Source organism: Lepisma saccharinum, chromosome 14, assembly GCF_977018435.1.
Source record: "Lepisma saccharinum chromosome 14, izLepSacc3.1, whole genome shotgun sequence".
Taxonomy (NCBI): Eukaryota; Metazoa; Arthropoda; class Insecta; order Zygentoma; family Lepismatidae; genus Lepisma; species Lepisma saccharinum.
The window spans coordinates 47,535,487-47,557,259 of record NC_139242.1 but is presented as its reverse complement, the minus strand read 5'-3'; the positions used below and the strand labels follow the sequence as shown (position 1 = coordinate 47,557,259).

The 21,773-nt window shown below is 38.5% G+C and overlaps 1 protein-coding gene across 1 annotated transcript; it reads right to left on the bottom strand.

Moving 5' to 3' along the window:
* Positions 1 to 11,191: 11,191 nt before the first annotated feature.
* Positions 11,192 to 21,329, bottom strand: LOC145998352 (cuticle protein 18.6-like). Its single transcript, XM_083134759.1, has 3 exons — positions 21,248 to 21,329; positions 11,940 to 12,194; positions 11,192 to 11,443 (listed from the first exon to the last, which is right to left on the bottom strand). Exons 1-3 carry the CDS (start codon positions 21,260 to 21,262, stop codon positions 11,192 to 11,194), a joined length of 522 nt encoding a protein of 173 aa, XP_082990885.1. The 5' UTR covers positions 21,263 to 21,329.
* Between the last annotated feature and the right edge of the window lie 444 nt (positions 21,330 to 21,773).

The following is a 21,773-nucleotide window of genomic DNA, read 5'->3' as shown; positions in this document are numbered from 1 at the left end:
ACATCGATGTTCTTTGCCAGTGTGCCTTCATCAATTTCATCATTCATCACTAACCCTCATCGTCGCCAAAAGTGGCAGAAAGGCGACGGTTAGAAAATAAATTTATTCCTGTAACTGAATTGCAATAGTCTAAGCTTTTACAGCTAGAAATATTATCCCTCATCTTGCTCAAAACTCCCTCAATCGCACTGTAGACATATTTTATGACATTTATAATAACTGCCACCTTCTCCTTTTTCGAAAATTAAATTTTCTCGACCAGGTAGCTCTGGTAGAGGAAACCCCTGACATGTGGCTTACTTCGCAGCCAATATTTATCGACAGTGTGCAAATTAGTGTCACGTGGGTGTCGTGACGTCATTTGGCGTTCTCTTTAATTAGTAATGGAAGGTTGGTTCGTGCGGTTTCGCTTGTCAGCCGTAGCTGCCGTTAATTTCGAGGAATCATCGTTCCGCGGTTATTGGAAACTGATCACGTATAATTCATCTCATTAGTTTTAAACAATGCAAATGGAAACGTTGGGGTGGTTCGAATGTTGGTTTGGGCACGGTTATTCTTCACGAGTGCCCCTTCATCCATTTCGTCATATCATCACTCATCCTCGTCATTGCGATTAGCCAAAAGTGGAAGAAAAGTGAAGTAAAATGAATCCAATTTTACACTTAAGAATTTTGAAAATACGACTGGTGAGAAATAAATGTGAGGCCCTTGCTGTCAGGTCTGGGAAACCCGCTGTACATGTGAAAGATTGGTCTCGTGTGGACTGCAGAAAGAGGAGCGGTACTGTAGCCTTGTAAGAGTGAGAGAGAGGAGGCACTACTTGAGACAGGAGGCTTCGTGGGTCGCGTTCGTGCAATGGGAAAATCCGCATTGGTGTTTTATTTGTATTATATCTAATAAATCTCGACGTATAAAAATTGTTGCGGCAAATTTTTATAATACGCCACTGCCGCGCAGACCGGTCTTTGGTTTCCACAAGTGCAAAGAAGTTGTTGAAACCTGTGTCGGTTGTACGAGCAGTATAGTTGCAATTGATTTTCGAGAAAAAGAGAAAAGTGAGGTAGACAATAACATGTGAATATTTTGTCTAATTTTAAAATTCAGCATGATACTTAAAATGCCAGACAGAGCTGCAAATTACATTGTACTCGCCAGATAGATCTGAGTAACAGATATTGTGTCTTCTATTCTAGAAGGATGTCCAAAGGCGTCATGCTTTGGGCTCCGGCTACAGGCCCTGGCCCTTACAGGCTGTTGCGTCACGGGTTATTATTACGTATTATCCTAGAAGGATATGCCAGAAATGTTGCTAAAATAACAAGATGAAAAACGCTAAAGTAGCTGACCTCAGACGAAGAACTAAAAAAAATAGAAAGGCAGTTTAATTCTTCGTCTGAGGACATGATAGACCCCGATAGAGGGTAGAAACGTTACGTGTAAAGTGTTTCTAAATCTTAATAAACTACCTTGATCAGCTACTTTAGTGCTTTTAATATGGAAGTAAGGCTTAATTATATTAACAATATGAACTGATTTAAACAAAGATGACAGAGATTTTTTCATAAGCCTTACTAGCTTCAAATCTTGGTAATTAATATGCACATGTCTATCAAACAGTACTGTGTGCACCAATACACAATCGTCGGCCCCTGTGTCGCGCTACGACGCCAGGGGTTCCTGGTTCGAAACCTGGCCTGGGCATGGATGTTTCTGAGTGTCCATTCAACAATTTCATCATATCATCCCTCATCCCCATCTTCGCAAATTTGCCAAAAGTGGCACAAAAAGCGAAGTAAAATAAAACAAATCAAATCAAAACCAATCCACAATAAGGTGGAGAGAGATTCTCTCAAGATATCAACCAATTCAGCTTCGGATAAGACTTCGAGAGACAAAGTTGCACTCATCTTTAGGTATGGGAGGCGATAGCCAAAATATATGAAAGCGCTTGTAATAGATGCAACGCGAGCATGAATTATTTTTTAAAAAAATCATCATAGCGGAAGTACCGCTTGAACAAACAGGCGACCCACACATCAAATCCTATCGTCAACATAACACGCCCACATACACACACACACACAACATGCCAGTATTTACTAAACCTGCGCGTAGGTGGTGATTATCCTTCGGAGGAGCAAGTAGCATCCGTCTCGACAGATAAACAAACAGGAAGTTGCTTCTTCACTTGGAAACATGCCACAAGTAAGCAATAACAATAATTCTGTGCTTAGGCTTCTCAACAGTGAAAATAAAATTGTAAAGAATAACACAGATCGGTTTGTAAACACATTAGTAAATATAATGGCTCATGTTGCTGTTGTTAATGCTTGTGATACCGGCCCACGTGGCAGAGTGGTTAGCACATCGCGCTACGACGCCAGGGCTCCCGGGTTCGAATCCTGGCCTGGGCATGGATGTTTGTGAGTGTCCATTCATCAATTTCATCATATCATCACTCATCCCCATCTTCGCATATTAGCCAAAAGTGGCACAAAAAGCGAAGTAATATAAAGAAAATCAATCAACGTTAATGCTTTTCACGTAATGTTTATCCTTCTGGTGCCGTTTTTGTTACTATTATTGTGCAAAATATTGTTGCTGTGTTTCATTAAGACTGCAGTATTTTGGAAGATTACTTAGAAATATGAGTAGGGACAACACAACACAGGTGGGGAAAGGAACTATTTTTCTGCAATCAATGTGGACACAACTTTTCAGGTCATAGGTCAGAAAGTCTAGTGACAGGCACTTTTATTATAAGATGTAGTTACACACGGAAAAGAAAAATGCATCAAATTTAATGTATGACCTTCAAATGCGTCGTGTCGTTGATCGACATTTCTGATCCGATGAATTTTTAATGCATCAAGAGAACGCTAAATTTTGTTTTAAGATGACTTCAGACATTGGAATGCTTCTTTATAGCCTATTTCAATCTAAATTTAATGCATTTTCTTGCATTTATGCGTTTCATGGCAATTTTAGTTCAAATGGTTGATTAACTTTCGTTACATGCTTCAGCCATTGTTATTAATATTATTACTGTTAATTTGTTGCTAATACTAGTACTGTTCTCTCAGGAAGCAATTCTGAGATGACTGAAGCATCTAATACGTTATACAATATAACACCATTATCTGCACGAAAAGTAACCTATTATAAACATCAAGACTGACAAATTCTATTTTGAGAAGTGACAATAGCATATTTCTATGTATTTTTGCGGCGAGTAACTTGATAAATAACTCTCTTGTTCATAAAAACGCACAGTTTTTTTGTGTATAGTTAACGAAAGTCAATCAACCATTTGAACTAATATTGCCATGAAACGCATAAATGCAAGAAAATGCATTAAATTTCGATTGAAATATAAAGAAGCATTCCAATGTCCAAAGTCATCTTAAAACAAAAGTTAGTGTTCTCTTGATGCATTAAAAATTCATCGGATCAGAAATGTCGATCAACGGCACGACGCATTTGAAGGTCATACATTAAATTTGATGCATATTTCTTTTCCGTGTGTAACTACAACTACATCTTTTAATAAAAGTGCCTGTCACTAGACTTTCTGACCTATGACCTGAAAAGTTGTGTCCACATTGATTGAAGAAAAATAGTTCCTTTCCCCACCTGTGTTGTGTTGTCCTTGCTCATATGTCTAGGTAATCCTCAAAATACTGCAATTTTAATGAAGCACAGCAACAATATTTTGCACAATAATAGTAACAAAAACTGCGCCAAAAGGATAATCATTACACCAAAAGCATTAACATTGATTTATTGATTGATTTGCTTTATTTTACTTCCTTCCCGTACTTGACGGTCGCATACTGAATGATAACTTCACTTTTTAGACATTTATTTTGTAAATACGTTAATGAGAGCGAGACTAGTCTTCAGAGTACAATTCCTCAGTATTTCATGGGCTGCATACAGTATGATGACTTCACTTTTCAGACATTTTTGTAAACGTATTAGGAGATCAAAGTCGAATGAGAAAGAAACTGTTTGATCAAACTCAGATGACTTCTGGACAGCGGTTGATGCTGCCCTCTATCGGAGGGCTATCCGAATAGCCAGTTTGAACCATTTTGCGTTGTCATCTGACTGAATTGTTCACCTTGATGACTACAAGGACTCTACTCTGATTGACGTAAAGTGGGTCCGCATTTAATGTAAGTTTAACGCGTTGCCACATTACTTTAACGGACTGTTTCAATTATACACTGGAGAACAAACTTTTTGTTGCATTCATACCAGCACTTGTTCTAACCTAATTTGGGTGCGCTGATTTCAAATCCAAGGCCACTTTTTCTCTGTAAGCTCTAGTTTTTTGGCAATTCAACATTTTAATATTTGACCTCGATATCAATTTTTCAAAATTCAATGCGACATTTTAAAGTTGGATTACATCTTGGACACCATCTCGGTGAAGATATACTTAATTTATTCACAAACACTTGTAAGTGCATCTCAATGTGCATTACAGTTCGAAAATACGACAGGATAATAATTAAGGCTTTTTTTAAAAAACATAACATACGTGTCTACATGTAGACGGAAAGCAATATTAGGAATTTGATATGGATGGCATGCAAAGTTCAAATAGTTCTATTCAGGCAAGAATTTGCGCCTGTAGCTCGTACCTTGTGGACTTTCTCAGGGCAATCTCGCTGACAGCAGTAGTCTGCCATCATGTTCTTGTCCCGTCGCCTTTGACATGCTCTTTTATGTCATTATGATCTTCTCGCGAATGCACTGAGTGAAACGGATCCAAAAGCATTCCCGTTCTGCAAAAGAACACACATGATACTGTGCTTAGAGCTGTTGGGAAATAATCGCCATTCTTTGGACTATACGAGGTAAGATCTTATTGGGTGAGAAGACCTGGGATAACATGGCAGTATAGAGAATGCTTGTCTTCTGAAAATAAACTCCTCACAAAAAGTTTGGAATATCATCAAAATGACGAGGAAATATGGACGTACAACCTTTATTTTACCACACAATAATTCAGCCTGAGTACATACAGTGATAGAAACTGAAAACGGGTGTGGGCGTCCACTAGCAAACCAAAACAAGCCCAAATAATGCAAACAATCAAGTGTACATGTGTCCAGCTGGAAACGACTGATGATGTTTCCATGCAAAAGTGTGTTCCAACTCACTGGTTCACAGTGACTTAGTAACGTGTATGACCTCCACGTGCATTGTGAAGTACCCTGACACGTCGAGGCATCCCTGCTATGAGTGCATCAATGGCATCCTGGGAAAGAAGGTCCCATTCCATCTGGCCAATGTGAATGAGGTCCTGCAGTCTTTCTGTAGGCTGTGGATGACGACAAATGACAGTTTTCAGCATCTTCCACACATGTTAGATGCAGTTCATATCTGGTGTCATAGGAGGCCAGTCCATGCTGTGAATATCAGCCTCGCGCAAGAAGTTCGGTACCGGTGCTCCGCGATGTGGGCGTGCATTATCATCCACCAACACAAATCCATTACCATACTTGGCACGAAATGGTTGCACGAAGTGCCGAAGAACGTCCTCCACATACCTTCGGGCCGTTAACCTCCCTCATATAGGAACGAGCAGTGTCCGACGAGGGGGTGAATAAAGGTAAGGATGACTCCACCACCGCCAAATGCATGGACTTCTCGCTCATGCTGGTACTTCCTGGCACGTTGTTTTCGTCTCCAAACCCGTGTTTGACGTGTATCAGGGCGCAGTGCTATCTGTTTTTCGTCGGTAAACATCATATGACGCCATTCTTGCAAACCCCATCTTAGATGCTGGAGGGCCCATCTTTGTATCTCGCCTCGATGGCGATTCCGTAGGGGCACGCATCGCACAGGCCTATAGGACCCTAAGTGTACACTATGCAACCGATTGCGAACTGTTTAGGTCGAGACATGGACGCCAGATGCCCGCACGAGCTCACTTCCTACTTCACGAGCTGTCGCCGTAGGTCGCCTATGTGTCGTTATGTGGATATACTGGTCCTGCCGTGGTGTTGTCACTCTTGGCAGACCACTCCTCCGTCGGTCACACACGCTGTTGATCTCCCTGAACCGTCTCCACGTTTTGGAGACTGCCCCTTGCGTTACCCCCAACAAAGTGTGCTACCTCCTTGCAGCAATGCCACTATTCTGGTTCGATCAAACTGCGAAATCGACATTGTGAAAGATCGTTCGTCATTAGACTCTTTCACTGGTCCGTAGACACCTCTCTTTACCGAATGAGTCAATGGCACGGGTGCACGGCCAGAAGAAACAAATTGTAGGCAGCGACGTCTGTTGCCTTTAAATGCAACTACACATGGTACGTATCTGTCTGCTGCCGTTCTCGTGTTTTCGCCAACATTTGCCACCGTCCCTATTACATACTTTGCTTAATATGACAATATTCCACACTTTTTGTGGCTAATATAATAAATCAAAACTTTTTGTGAGGAGTGTAAGTCCACAAAAATCTGCTCTCACTTTCGGAAATATGACACTTTTGCTTCTCACTGCAGTGTAATTTTTTTCTAACAGCCTGGATGTTAATAACTCAGCTTCTTTCTTATGTCTAAGTAAAGATGCCATAATCTGATATGAAAAAGCGAAAAAAGGGTTGTTTAGGGCCTCACAGATGACGTAGTGGGAACGTTGTTGCCTTGTCATCAAGAGGTCCTGGGCATGCCCGTATTTAGAGGGGGGTTTCTAGGGTTCAACCCCCCCCCCCCCGAAACATTTGACATGTTACATTAATGGAAGTTCAGAAACCAAAATCTGTAACTAATTTTCAATTTTTTTTTCGAAGCATCACAAAATTACAAGGAGACAATGCTAAAACGATCGAGCTAGAATTTTGATACATTTCGAATTCTGAAACTTGAGTGAAACAGGATAAATTCTCTGAATCGCAGCCCACCCCCCTCCATTTTCACTTCTGCTGTCCTCTTTCCAGTGTTGTTCATGCGTCACAAGGAATATAGACTGAAAATTCCCTGATGGTTGTTCCAAAATTCCCTTTCCAACTTTGAAATTCCCTGTCCGATAAAGTCGAATATCCCCCTTGAGTTCAAACCTAGGATCTCCAGTTTCGTAGCGCGTAGGGCAAATTGTGAAGAATATGAGAATAAAAGGAGAATTGCCAACAATGTATGCAGAAAGAAGAAAGAAGAATGGATAAATGATAGAATCAAAGAGATTGAGGAATACCATAGAAGAAAGGATTCAAGAAATTTTTTTAAGGCTGTGACATCTCATGTAAGGAACTACACTCATGCAACTTCATTATGTAAAGATGCATCTGGAGAAGTAATATCTGAGAAAGAAAAAGTATTACTTCGTTGGAAAGAGTACTTTCAGGAATTATTAAATTGGGAACACGTACCGTATGAAGATGAAATACCCGAAAAATTGGAAAATGATACTGAAATTCCAATACCAACATATGAGGAGGTAAATAAAATCATAAAATCCTTAAAAATGAGTAAGTCACCTGGTTCAGATAATATCACAGCAGAACTGATAAGACACGGAGGATATATGATAAGGAATAAAATTTATAATCTGATACTCAACATATGGAATAAAGAGGAAATGCCACAAGAATGGCTACATGGTATCATTTGCCCAATCTTTAAAAAAGGAGACAGGTTGCAGTGTAATAACTACAGACCAATTACGCTTCTGAATGTCGCATACAAAATCTTTGCAATTCTTCTACAAAATAGAATCTCTGAAATTACAGAAAACAAATTGGGTGAATATCAAATGGGATTTAGACCAAATAGATCTACAGTTGATAATATATTCATACTGCGACAAATATATGAAAAATGTTATGAATATAATATTGAATTGCATAACATATTTATCGATTTTATGCAAGCATTTGACTCAGTAAATAGAAATATAATTCCTACATGTCTAAAGAAAATTAATGTCCCAAACAAACTAATAAGATTAATAAAGTTGACATTACAAAACACTACAGCAGTAGTAAAAGGAAACAATGATTTTAGTCAGAAATTTGCAATAAATAGAGGAGTAAAACAAGGAGACCCATTATCAGCAACTTTATTTAGCATAGTCATGGATGAAATAATTCAAAAGTTGGAAATCAGAGGAAACATTTCAACAAGATTAAGACAGATCTGTGCATATGCAGACGATATAGTAATTACTACAAGAACTAAGCAATCAATGGTGGACTCACTAGTGAAACTAAAGCAACAGGCAATGAAATATGGACTAATAGTGAACGAAAAAAATACAAAGTATATGAGATGTACAAGAAGAAAAATCCAACAACAAAAAGAGGATATAGATACAATGCACATAGAGCAGGTACAGTCATTTAAATATCTCGGGTCAATAGTAAATGGAAAACAATGAAATCGAAGAAGAAATTAAAGAAAGGATTGCAGCTGGAAATAGAGCATTTTATGCGAATAAGAGGATATTCCAATCCAAACTAGTTTCCAGAAAAATAAAATTAAAGCTGCATAAATCCATAATAAGACCTGTGGTTACATATGGCTGTGAAACCTGGGTGCTGAAAGAAGATATAATTCGAAAACTAATGATATTTGAAAGAAAGATATTAAGGAAAATATATGACCCAACGAGACAATCTAATAATATATGGCGAATAAAAACAAACGAAGAGCTTGAAACATTAATAAAGAGTAAAAATATAAGAAGATTTATCAAAACACAAAGATTGAGCTGGTTGGGTCATATTGAAAGAATGCCAGAAGAAAGAATTGTGAAACAAATTTACAATTGGAGACCTATTGCTACAAGATCACAAGGAAGGCCCAAAACTAGATGGATACACGATGTCAGAAATGACATAAGAAAACTGAAGACACAGAACTGGAAGAAATGTGTATTGAGTAGAGAAGAATGGAAGGATGTAATTGAGCAGGCCAAAGCCCATAAAGAGCTGTAGAGCCTTATAAGAAGAAGAAGATGAGTGAAACAGGATAAATTCTCTGAATCGCAGCCCACCCCCCTCCATTTTCACTTCTGCTGTCCTCTTTCCAGTGTTGTTCATGCGTCACAAGGAATATAGACTGAAAATTCCCTGATTGTTGTTCCAAAATTCCCTTTCCAACTTTGAAATTCCCTGTCCGATAAAGTCGAAAATCCACCTTGAGTTCAAACCTAGGATCTCCAGTTTCGTAGCGCGTTACGTTCGCGATTAAGGTTACAATCCATGCACCAGACTAAGTTTTTAAAGAGAATAACTGGTTCCACACTTTCCGAAATTCTAAAAATTAAGTTTTAAGGTCAAACAACAAAAACTTTGACTAAAATTTTCATCTACCTTTTAGAGCTCTTTCTTGAAGGTATCTTAAAATTTAATAACAAAAGTATATTAAGGATATAATAATAATAATTATTATTATTATTGTTTCATTATTAAGACATTTTAATAATTATTGTATATTTATTGTTATTATTTCTATTATTCAAATTTCTGGCGACGCCCATGGGAACAATTATGAATGAACACCCCCAAAAATTATTCCTGCCTACGGCCATGGTCCTGGGTTCGATACCTGGTGGAGGCGCATAATAGTCAGATCCCACTTTAAACTGCTGGTCCAGTCGCGATTAGTCTATCTGCACATAAACTGGACTTAAAACACACTCAATGAATCAATCCAAGATGATTTCCTGCATGGTTAGGGTAAATCTAAGCGTCGTTGTCCACCTATCCCCAATGTAAAAACCAATGGGTGTCATCCTTATCAAAAGTAAAAGTACCAAAATGCATGATAACTATATCATGTACGGGATATATATATTTGAAGTCAGTGTTGAAAAATTACTTGAAACAGTTAAAAAATTAAATGCAATAGAAAATGAGAAAAAAATTGTTCCCCTGTGTTATTGAAATGTGAATGTGCTGAGACGGGCTTGTAAATATCGAGACCTTGAAGAGGCCGACAACAACAACAGAGACTTATGTAGGTTTAGTGTCCCTGTCGTTAGAGATTTTGCTTTGGCTTTTAAAATTCTTACTTAAACCAAATTTATTTTACTATGCAACTACTTCAGACATACCAAGCTATCTGCCTGATTATTTACAGGTAAGTTATACAATCTGTCTGTAGTCACCACAACTTAATCCATTGGATGTAAGGGATGATCATTTCTCAAGACACCAAAATGTCATCTTTACTTCCACATAGTACACCCTGAAGTGCATTTCGCAGACTAACGAGTTTCTGTCGTCTTGAACCATGGCCAATATAATCCTCTATGGGGAATGTGTTGCGTGCTGTCCATATGTGTTTGTGATTGTGTCTTCATATATTTCATCTTATCGCCATTCATCCTCATCTTCGCAATTAGCCAAAATTGGCAGAAACGCGAAGTACAATACAACAAATCAGTAAATCAATCAACATTCAATCCATTAGTGACACTTTGTAAACGTATGCTGCTTGGTTGTACATTAAGTTTTTCGATGGTTTTTAGCGTCGAAAAAGCGCCAAGCAGAATAAATTTATTAGGAACAGTTGTTTGTATCTTAACGACATCTATACGCTGTCATAGTTTGTGTATTAGAGTGCTATACTAAAATGGAATATAATTTTACTGTGACAATAGTAGACACACACATGCTAATTATCCGCCTTGGTAGTTTCAGCCCACAATCATCTATTTCACTTTCTTATATCACTGCGTATTGGTGAGATAGACTGAATTACATTTTTACATGGAGATGATGTTTAATTTCACTGCGTCTTTTACTTCACGATCCATATTCCAGGGCCCACAACCAGACTACAAATTTTGGTTACACGTGTATTATTGGGCTTCGAGTTCATACCGCTCGTTTTACCTGTTCGAGCGTTATTCGCTCGAGCGAAGCTCTCAATTCCATACGCTATCTAGCGTCGTCCGTGTGAATTATTTGGCGCTATAGCAAAAAACTCTCTATGCATCACTGCGGTGTATGTTGTTTATACATTTCGATATTAGAGACAGAGCCGAGAACGAGACAAGCATTTACAATACGATACGAGACCGAGACTGTGCCAAGTCTCGTCTCCATACCATCCTAAGATTGAATACAAGCGCATATTTTGTTACAAAAGCAAATTTATTCACAACGTAACTGTACAGAATAACTTACAAAAAAGAAAACACAAACGTAACATGAACATAGCTTATATACTCAACCAACCACTTTGTTCGCAACAGCCACATGAACGGGCGCCGGGTGGGCACCGGCCCCTATCTTGCTGACAACGGCGTTGAAGCCGTTGATTGGGTCAGCTATGTACTTGACAATCCTGGTGCTGCCATCTGGTTCCACGAGGCTGTACTGTCCCTTAACAATGTTGCCATGTCTTACTTCAATGTGGTTCTTGTTGTCCCCCGTGAGGACATCAGACACTCCATAGCTGAACTTGTAGTTAGGGTGTGCCTGGAAGGAAGGAAGAGAATTCAAGCCAAATGGATTTAATGACAGGCTGTGTATCCTTTATAACTTAATAATGACGATGCGGCCTGTAGTGGGTTCGCTGTTATAAACAGCAGCAGGTGATTGGGCGACTTGTGTGCACTTGTGAAGCATGACGAGCGCTATGTGCTCAGCGAGCTTTCCACGTGTGCATACGAGAGCGCTCTCGCACAAATAGGACGAGTTGCCCAAGCCGATGTAGCAGCACCATCACGTTGCTTCGAATCTATCACTTATGGACTAGTAACCCAATGCGAAGACAAGTATTCTACCTGAGTAATGTAGTAGGGGGTCTTAGGTTCAAAAGCCCCTCAGAGGGAACGCAAGATAAATAATTCCCGGTCAAACGTCCATTGAAAGTCAAATTTTTGGTTCGTCATGAAAGTACATACTACAAATTTGCCACACATTTACTTAAAAATAAAAGGAATACAGAACACTTTTGGAATGGTGTACTTACGTATTTCTTAACAGGAGTAGCGACGGGAGCGATTGCAGCAGGAGCAGCAGCTCCTACGGGAGCAAAAGGAGCGGCGACTGGAGCTATTGGAGCCAATGGGAGAACAGGTCGTATAGGCGCATAGGCTCCGAAGGGAGCTATCAGGGGCCTGAAGAAAAGAGGACGAATAGGCACTCGACGGCGAAGAACGCGCACGAACCTAACCGGAGGCCTTCCTGAGATCGTTGCCACCATGGCTGCCAAGACCAGAAACACCTGGAAAGAGGAATCAGTGTATTTCATCATAGTTGAAGAAGAAACAGCATTACAGTCACTCAATTGTATTTTGTACTTGTTTTTCTGTTGTTTTGGGTCGATTTACTGTCATTAACGATGAGGATGAATGATGATAAGATGATAGTGACAATCTAGCACGTAGACATGACACAGACCCCCAGACCTAACCCTAGAGATGGTAGAATTTACTAGATGAACATGTCCCCCAACGCCAAATATTTAATTTTGCACACTGGTTAGAGTATGCCAAGAGATGGCGCAATTACAGATGATGAGAAAAACCGATGTACTTCACCATATCTTCTTTAGTAAGACAATAGATTTTTATACAATTAAGGCAGTGAAAATGACTTATTTTGCGACTTGTTTTTATTGGGTGACTAAGAGTGGGAAGTAGGAAGTCAGGCGTCTTAACAGTGGACCGTCAGCCTCATTTCATTATGTTCTTTGTTTGATTTATGATGGTGTAATAATTACAGCCAGGGTTTGTAAGATTTTAACTTACGCACATAGACATAACATAACCTCCTATGCCCAGAGCCTCTGCAGCCTGCACAGAGGGACAGTCACTCAAATGAGAACTAATAATAACAGTTTCATACATCGGAGACACATTTCTTCAATTTTACACAAGAAACTACTTACGGAAATGAGTTTTTCAAAGGTTTACAACGTTCGTCGAGGTATTTTCTTTCATCTGGAATATATTTGACCGGGAAATCATGTATTTTTCAAGAGAAATATCACAGCGACGCACAATTGACGTTGCTTTCATTTGCTTGCCCTGCGACAACCGGATGCTGTGTACGTTTGATGACGTCAGCCCCTGTCAGTGTTTCAACCCCCCTTTTTTTACTATGCTTGCCTAACCAAACCAAACCTAACCTAACCTTATCGGAAATGCTTCTTGGGGCTATCCGTCAGCTACCCGTTCATAATGTATAATTTCCACCGGTGACGAACACGATAGTAGGTATTTTTCGGTGAAGAAGGTTGAAACACTGCATAACCACAACGTGAGTCAAGATGTGCCCGACATACTGTGTGTTCCGGAAGCGAAGAAAGGAATAAAAAAAAAGCACTCGGAATGTGAAAAATTACGTTTGTTTTCGTGTAAAAAGCATAATGGCACCTCGAAATATGTTGCGCAATACACAATTGGTAAACACAAAATATGCGATTTTAATGTGTCTCCGACCTATGAAACTGTTACCGAATGCATGTCTATGACATGTTTTAGAACTAACTGCACATATTCGCGTCAGAAGTAGGTTTAAGCCTACGAAACCAGGTGTCCTAGGTTTTATTTAATCTTGGCAAAGTAAGTATGTGTAATCATTACACCTCGGATTCTTAGGTTCTAAAAAGTGTGCTTTTAGGTTCCTAAAATAGGTTTTATAGCTACTAAAATAGGTTCTAAAAATCTTAACATAGGTTCTAAAAATTTTAAAATAGGTTTTGAAAGTCTTAAATTAAGTTTGAAAAATCCGGAAGTTGGTTTCAATAAACTTAAAATTCCTGAAAAATATTGATTAGGTACAATCGTTAAACAAAATTTCAAAACAACCGTAAGAAATTTTAATAGGTGTAGCTACATAATAACCAAATATTAATTTCTTAACCAAATTTTCATTTGTATACATCGTTTTTAAAATTATTTACAAATTATTGTAATACTATACTTATGCTGTTAGCAAAAGTTACTTGTTTAATGAAAAATGAATTTGTCATTGAATTTTTCGATACCAAACAGAGTATATACCTCTGCGCGATATAAAAATCCTACGAAATCTAAAAGAAAAAATATAAAAACCTAAAACAAGGTTCAATTTAGGTTCTAACATACAAAATATGTTATTTTATGCACTATAAAACTTCATTAGTTTTATTTTTACTGAATCGCAGACAAAACTTATTTCTTATTTAATTCTTGAAGCTTTCCTGGCGGCGAATATTGAAGAGGTTTTCTTATTTACCTTAAAAGGAAAAAAAAGTAGGTTAAAAACATAAAACCCGAGGTCTAGTAATCATCTACTCATTTTCATCGTCACGATAAACCTAGTGGTCTAATGTTGCCATATTTTTAGCTGCTCTATCGTTGCAAAAAGACAATAACGTCTTTCTCTGTGTATAGTTTTCCTGTTCATGAGAGACAAACACTTGCCACTGAATATAGGCGTCTTGAAGAACACATTTTGGCAACGCAGGGGCAGGGTTACATGGTAACCAGCTGATTTCATCACCACGCTCCCTCCACTCACACCCATTATTTTCAACAAATCAATAAGGGCCTAATGAGTGTTCAGTTCCAGGAAAACCAAGGTTATGGTAGACGATTACATAATGTCTCGCACTTCAAAACGATTTCGCTCTTGCGGTTGAAAATTCTTTGGTCATAAGTCATAACCATCACACTTGTTGCACTTCGGCGTCACTCGCCCTATCGTGAATCCCTTTCCTGATTGGCCGCTCCAAATGTCTCCTTTTTCCTCCATTATCAAACCCTCTGATGGCCACCGTTTTTTCCTACCTTCTTCCTCAAGCGTCGTTTCCTCCTCTTCTCCTTGGCGGATGAAGATTGGCGACGTAGGCAGAAGGAGGTCAAGTATCTGTCTCCCTAAGTCTCCTCATTTGGGCCAAATGACCCCACGGATCTCCTGCTTTAGCATCTTCTTTCTCTTCCTCGCTTCCTTTTGTCCACCATAAAGGATGAAAACATGCAAATTGACTTGTTCCACATCGTGAAAAATACTACCGTCTCATGGTAACGTAGAGCGACGACGCCAGAAAGGAAATAGTGTGGTTGGAGGGGGCGGAAATATATTCTAGATGCAGTTACGATTGATATACCCCCTAAATAACATACAAAAAATCATATTTAAGCCGAAAGAGCATTTGTTTATGCTTTTTCTTTGTTTCTGAGTGAAGTTGGTTTCTCTCATTGTCACTGGTAACGTATGCAAGATTTCATAATGTAGAAGAAAGAGCGAGAAAATTGGGGTTTTCAAGATTTTATCAACTACGTGGAAATTACGTATCATTGAGTTTCATACACTAACAGATTCTGTGTAAAGCATCTTGAAATAATTTTTCTTATGGCGCAATGTCTCTCCCGTCTATTATGTTACGCTCACCTTCTAGGTTGGCAAAAGTGTGGAAAATTTTATTTTTTCAATTTCATTTTTGAAAGGGATGCAACACCTAACATTATGCCATGCCATGCTATGGTTAACATTCCGCCATCTTGCGTGTAAAAGGTCAAGGATGTATACTTTTTCCGCGCTTAGAAGGGACTGCACTGTAAACACAAGGGCAAAGGTATTACTCCGCCAGGCTTCAGCGATTGGATGATCGTAAAGCTTCTGCTGCTTCCACCACGTGGGAGAAAAAGTTGGCGCGAAAGCAATGTTACAAGCTACGAGAAATTAATTAAAAAGGAAAACTATAACTATTCACAAGATAAGCTGAACTTCTGTACTTAAGGATTTAATTTGCAGATACAAAAGTGTTTTACTTGCCTAAGCAGAGTCAGATAGAAAGTCAATTCCTTCCATAGATTCCTCCCCTTCACTGCTGATGCCGCCGCTACTGCTATCAGCTGGATTGATAAGTCGGTCAACAACCGTGTCGCACATGTAATCTGATTCCCATAAGCGTACCTCTTCTTTCTCCAATATGCAGTACAATAAGGCGTCTGCCTTTGCCGGTCGGGTTTCTTAGCCCTGTGGTTAATCCTGGGAGGAAAGCCCGTTTTTTAGATTTTACGGCAGAATCTACCCACACCTTAGAAACATTCACCCACGTTTCATCAAGGAAATACAACTTTCGCCCCTCCCGCCTGTATTCGCGTATTTTCCTTAGGTAGTTCCGGCGCCACAACAATATGTCTTCTCGGTCAACAATAATATTTTTTCTGTTGCGTTGCACAAACTCGAAGCTGATTTCTTTCATAAGTGTGTGGAAACTTGTTTTCTTAAGGTTCGGTAGATCCGGATCACTATTCACACCCACCAACACTTTATTTATTGTTGGCGCTTCGTTCCTCTCAAAGAACTCATGAACCTTACGACGGATGGCACTTCTCGCAAACTCATCGCACTGAACTTGTAACACAGGCTTTTGACGTTGACGCTTTTCCCCTGGTGTTGTTAAAATGCCCTTATTTAGAACCTCACTGCGCGCAGATTTTACACTCTTAACATACACACCAGTAAACTCGGATGTCAATTTCATCACGTCCTGGATAACCATAGTTGGATATTTCTCGCAAAACTTTGCGAACACATTCAATACAATTTGTTTCTCGCCGCTTTTCAACGGTTTCCCGCTACAGTGTTTAACGTAGCCAACGCGAACATCCATCTCGCACAAATTGAAATTCCCTCCCGCCTGCCCAGCCTTTACGCATGCGTGTTGTACCCAGAGTAAAAATTGTCACGTCTTGTGTATTTATGCCAACCTGGAGTTCATCTACATACTAAATATTGGTTATGATAATTCTAGAGTACGATAATTACAATTGTGTTGAAGGAATGTTCTATTGTTGCAAGTTTGAAAGTGGACTATATTTTGTTACGCGTGGCAGGGTCTGTTGTTCAAGCAGACTCAACGAGAAGTGTTGCCAATCCGCCTATTCTTTTGCTAAAATTAGCTGTTTTGAACTTTTTGGCCCTGCATTGGTGACAATAATGGCTTTCAGATATTTGCACAGTAGTATCATACTTATTTGACTTCATTCAAAAATAGACACGGAAGTGACCTATTTTTCGTTTGTTTATTTATTTTCTTTAACAGCAGTAGTAATCCTTGTGGTGTTGTTGCAGATGTTCCAATTCGAACGTTCTCTATGTCGCTGTTTGTAAATATGATGCTAGATTTTCAAAATTTTGAAAATGGAAGAAATAAAGTGGCTGAAATTCCATTTCGTTGGTAATTTTCGATTCGTCAAACCTCTTACGATTTTTCAGTGAATTAGACAAAATTCTGCACATCTATTCTCTACGTCCATTGCAAGACAGGATCTACTTCATTTTTTGATAGCATAAAAAAAGAAAATCGCGGGTCCACGATATTGGATTTTTTTTCAAATTCTCTTGCAATTTTTGTCCAATTTGTGTGAAATTTGGAAAACTCTAAAAATGTATGCAAAACTACTCTAGTTATGTGAATATGTTTATACTACATATATATATTTAATAAACCTACGGAAATACAAAGATAACATTCGGAAAGAACTGGCCATTCAAAAAATGGCTTTTATTGTGAGGGAAGTGAGGAGGAAAATTTGTATTCTTTATTCTATGAAAACTAGCAACAAATAGGGTATGACATGTCCACATTGTGATTATGGAGATTATCCATAAAAAGCATTTCTACAATATAATGTAGAACCCTACACACTGTGAGAATTCGCTATTCGCTATATTCTGCAGTTATTTGTTGGCAACACTGTATTCATACACGTCATTTGTTTACAGTACAGTTCCTTCTAAGTCATAAAAAGAATTTCTAAAATTTAATGTAGAACCCTACACACTGTGAGAATTCGTTTTTCGCTGTATTCTGCAGTTATTGGTTGGCAGCACTGTATTCATACACGTGCATTTGTTTACCGTACAGTTCCTTCTAAGCGCGGATCCAGTATAGTAAGCTATATTTAGTAGTTTTTATCATATTGAGTCATCATTAATCCGTATGCCAGTGTAGCTAGCTGTAAATGGAACTTGCTACGAAATTCTGTATTCTTATTAATAATCCTTGAAAAAGGTATTTTTCTCATGTTGTTTATTGCCATATTTTTCATGATAGTCGTGATTAAACGATTGACGAAGACGATCCATATAGTGAATTCTGTTCTAATTATGTCCTGAAATTCAGTTAATATAATTCCTCGAGTACGAAAGTTACGTGTCTCAACTTGTCCGTAACTTAGAAACTACAACAGATAGAGGGGAATTCGTGACATAAACAAAAAAAATATACATTTACTTTAGCTTAAATATGTGTAGGTTGAAGCAAATAGTCATCTATATTTACACATATTTAAGTAACTAATAATGCATCACCTATCGACTTCTTAAGGAACTACAAGCTTTATAATGAAATGTAGTCAAAAAGTGGGACAGTTTATCTGACTACCAGGAGACAACCATTATCAAATTACTTATAAATATTACGGGAAGTATTACAATTATAGAATTATATTATCACCTTGTAGCGAAAAGAGTCAATAATCAATATCTTTGGCAAGGTATTTGCGTCTTTAGGGATAACTGAAAATATTTTACTATCACCATTTCCAAAGTTACTCTGGTACTACAACGCGACCAGAGTTTAAAGTAAGCCGGAACGCACCGGAACTCTTTAACGGCAAATCAGTTTCGTGCCGGAACTCAGTTGCTGCTGCAACAATGGCATGGGCGTCCGAAAGGGGGTGGGGGAAGACCCTCTGGAAAATGAAAGTGCACGTAAAAAATATATATTTCACACAAAATTTCACTTCAGTCACAGTAATTTGTTAATTATTATAAATTCGTTGAAGAAACATGATATAATTTCAGACTGAAATTGTTTTTTTTGAGGGGGGCCTCACTATTTTGGGGGAAAATATGCGTCCAGCTGGAAAAAAAATACCTTGCCTGCCCCTCCCTGGACAAAATCCGGCGGACGTCCATTTTATTAATTTAATGCACTGTACAAAAGTCCATCCTTTGTTACATTAATTCTTGTAAACAATAGATGAAGAGGAAAAGAGAAAGTTCTTTACTAAATTTGTCTCCTGCCGGACTCCTAGCGTCATAGCGCGATGTGCTAACCACTCCGCCCCGGAGGCCTGCTAATATAATAATAATAACAACAGACCAACTTGAAGAGAACTTATGTCCCCCAGAGAAAAACAAGGATAATAATAATAATACCATTGTTATTTTAATATGCATTTATTATAATTAATGTGCCTAGTAGTAGCAGTACTCGTGTCTCTTCATTTATGGTTGGCGTTCCGGTCATTGACTGAAACCACTTTAAGGACTGAACGCGACAGTATGTTCGATGCCTAAAGCACAGCTACGATTTAGTCATTTGCATTTGCGGGATGTTGATATTATACAATGGATATTTCTCTTGTCAACTATCTGCGGTAGAACGTGCGCAACATTAATATGAATAAATTCTCCCCTCCAGTTCTTCAGTACCTCAATGTTACGTGGGCGACATGTGGGAGTACGTGTACTAGGCGTGTGGGTGTGTCAATACAGTCATCGTTTCTTATTTAACTTTAGAGTCAATTCAGTAATAAAACAGAGCTTTGATTTCAAACTAAAATAACGTTTTTAAGACTGTATTGACTTTTGTATTTAACTGAGTTAGTCATGCTACATTCTTCCGAAAGGAATCTCGCAGTCACCAGGTCCACTCCTTCTGCGACAGTAATTGTCTGAGGATAGAACCATGGACGCCTTAGGTTCAAGAAGGGTCACCACCACCCCGAAATAACAGTAAAAAGGCTTACTTCTTCCTTCTTTTAGTTGTCCTTATGCACTTCTAGTTTGCTACGTTCCCCGGATTATTCTCAATGGAACTACTTACGTTTATTCCTCAACGGCGAGCCTGAGACTTATCAGCCTACTATGAAGCGGTCAGGGGCGTGATGCTGATCACATCACCCCCACTCACGACCGGATCAAGAAAGTGTGGGGCGTTATCCCCACACCCCTATACGCCTTCATGGCGTGGTGCTATGCACAGGGGAACACTTTACCTTTTCTTTATGAAGCCCTCAGGTTGTGGGAAATCAGATAAGGATATGCTTACGTAAACCTTACTAACTCTCGCACACAAAAATATATTTAGAAGTCAGTTAATGTTAATATATTACACTTGAACTCACAATTAAACTTCTTATTACAAACAAAAGTGTATTTAGATCTTAATACTTCTTCGCTAAACAAATTAAAACATTCAGATTTCCAAAATCACTTCCATTATTTCCGCAACATCCATAATATCTCTCACCTCACAACCCACAATCAAATGTTTTAAGGTTAGTCCATAACCATAAAAGACTACCCAATTCAACAAAACAAATTACGTCATAATAGACAATTAACATTTTAAACATATTAAACACCTAAAATTATACAATAAGTGGGTTCGTATCAAGTTTTTCTATTTCTGCATCTTTTCCCCTGGATTTTCATTTTCCGTTCACAGTCTTAGAATCTGCTTTTCCTAGCCTACACTGTAAAATTACAGTTGTTCCATTGTAACAAACACTAACTGCAGAAACAACAAACGACACCACAATTAAAGCAATACCTCTGTGTTCTTCCCCTTTCATTTGTTTGCAGACAGAGCCCTCCCCCCCAGTGGCAGTAAAATAAACCCGTTGTTACATCAATATCAACTTTCGTGTACTTTTACGTTAACTATTTGGCAACCCTCACTTAACAATAAAAGCTGTTCTCCTTTGTATTTTAAATTATTTGTCATCTATGGTATTTGCAATTATGAAGTTGGAATTTGTGTTTTTAAGAGTATCTTATTTACAGCAAAATTCAGTCGAATTAACTTCCTGTGAACCAGCAGTAGATCTTAAAGTGTAATCAAAGTTAAGTTAGAAACCCGTTATCACTTGAATTAAAATTTTATGTACTCATACGTAAATTAGTGTATATTAGTAGTAATCTTGTCCCATCACGTGTGTCTGTGTGTGTGCTATTTATGGAAGTTTTGTTGAAACCATTCCTATTTTTTCCTAGGCACGCCGGTGACATTGTAGCATTTTCACCCTCTTCCGTATAGTTTGATTGTTTGATATTTTGTTTAAAGTCGACTTTATGCACATATTGGCTAATCGGGACTGGACCTGTAGTTTAAAGTGAGATCCAAACGAGTGTGAAGTGCCTCCGCTGGTATTCGAGCCCAGAATACTTTGAAAGGCGGCGACTTTATCCCCTAAAACTGTTAACCTGAACAACAGTCTATGTAAATAATATCAGTGTTGTTTTACAAGTCATGGTGCACGTACTCACCGCGTATTTACTCATGCTTCGCTTGTTGGAGCTGCTTGACGTCTGTACACTGAGAATGTCGACAGCTGAACTTTATATACCTGAAGATATGGAAATGAGACAACAATGCTAAAACAGTTAACACACATCGGTGCCAGTTGTTTACAATGTAAAACAACAATTTCATTGCCGAATAATCTTTAATGCCAACGTTTATTCTCGCTCACATTGATTTCACTTTCAACACTTTGTGTTTTCTCCTTGTTCGGACTAACTGTTACAAGCTCTCTAGCTCAACGACAGCATATATTGTTGTTTTCTACAAGTTATTGCTTCGTTGCCCATCGCAAAACACAATCGAATTCAGATCATCGTAAATTAATTGATAGAGAATTAATGGATTGTGGAGAGAGAGACAATTGACGATCATTTCTCTAATAGAAGAAAGTCACCAAAACCGACATGCCATTTTGTTTATTACTCTTAACTCGGAGTAGGGAAGGAATTTTCCGATGTGGAATACATCAATGTGTACATCAATTCCACG

Bases quoted from the DNA above. Each gene is read 5' to 3' on its own strand.
- LOC145998352 (XM_083134759.1), bottom strand. The intron at 11,444-11,939 runs GTAAGTACACCA...CCTTCCTTCCAG, and splicing joins CTACTCCTGTTAAGAAATAC to GCACACCCTAACTACAAGTT.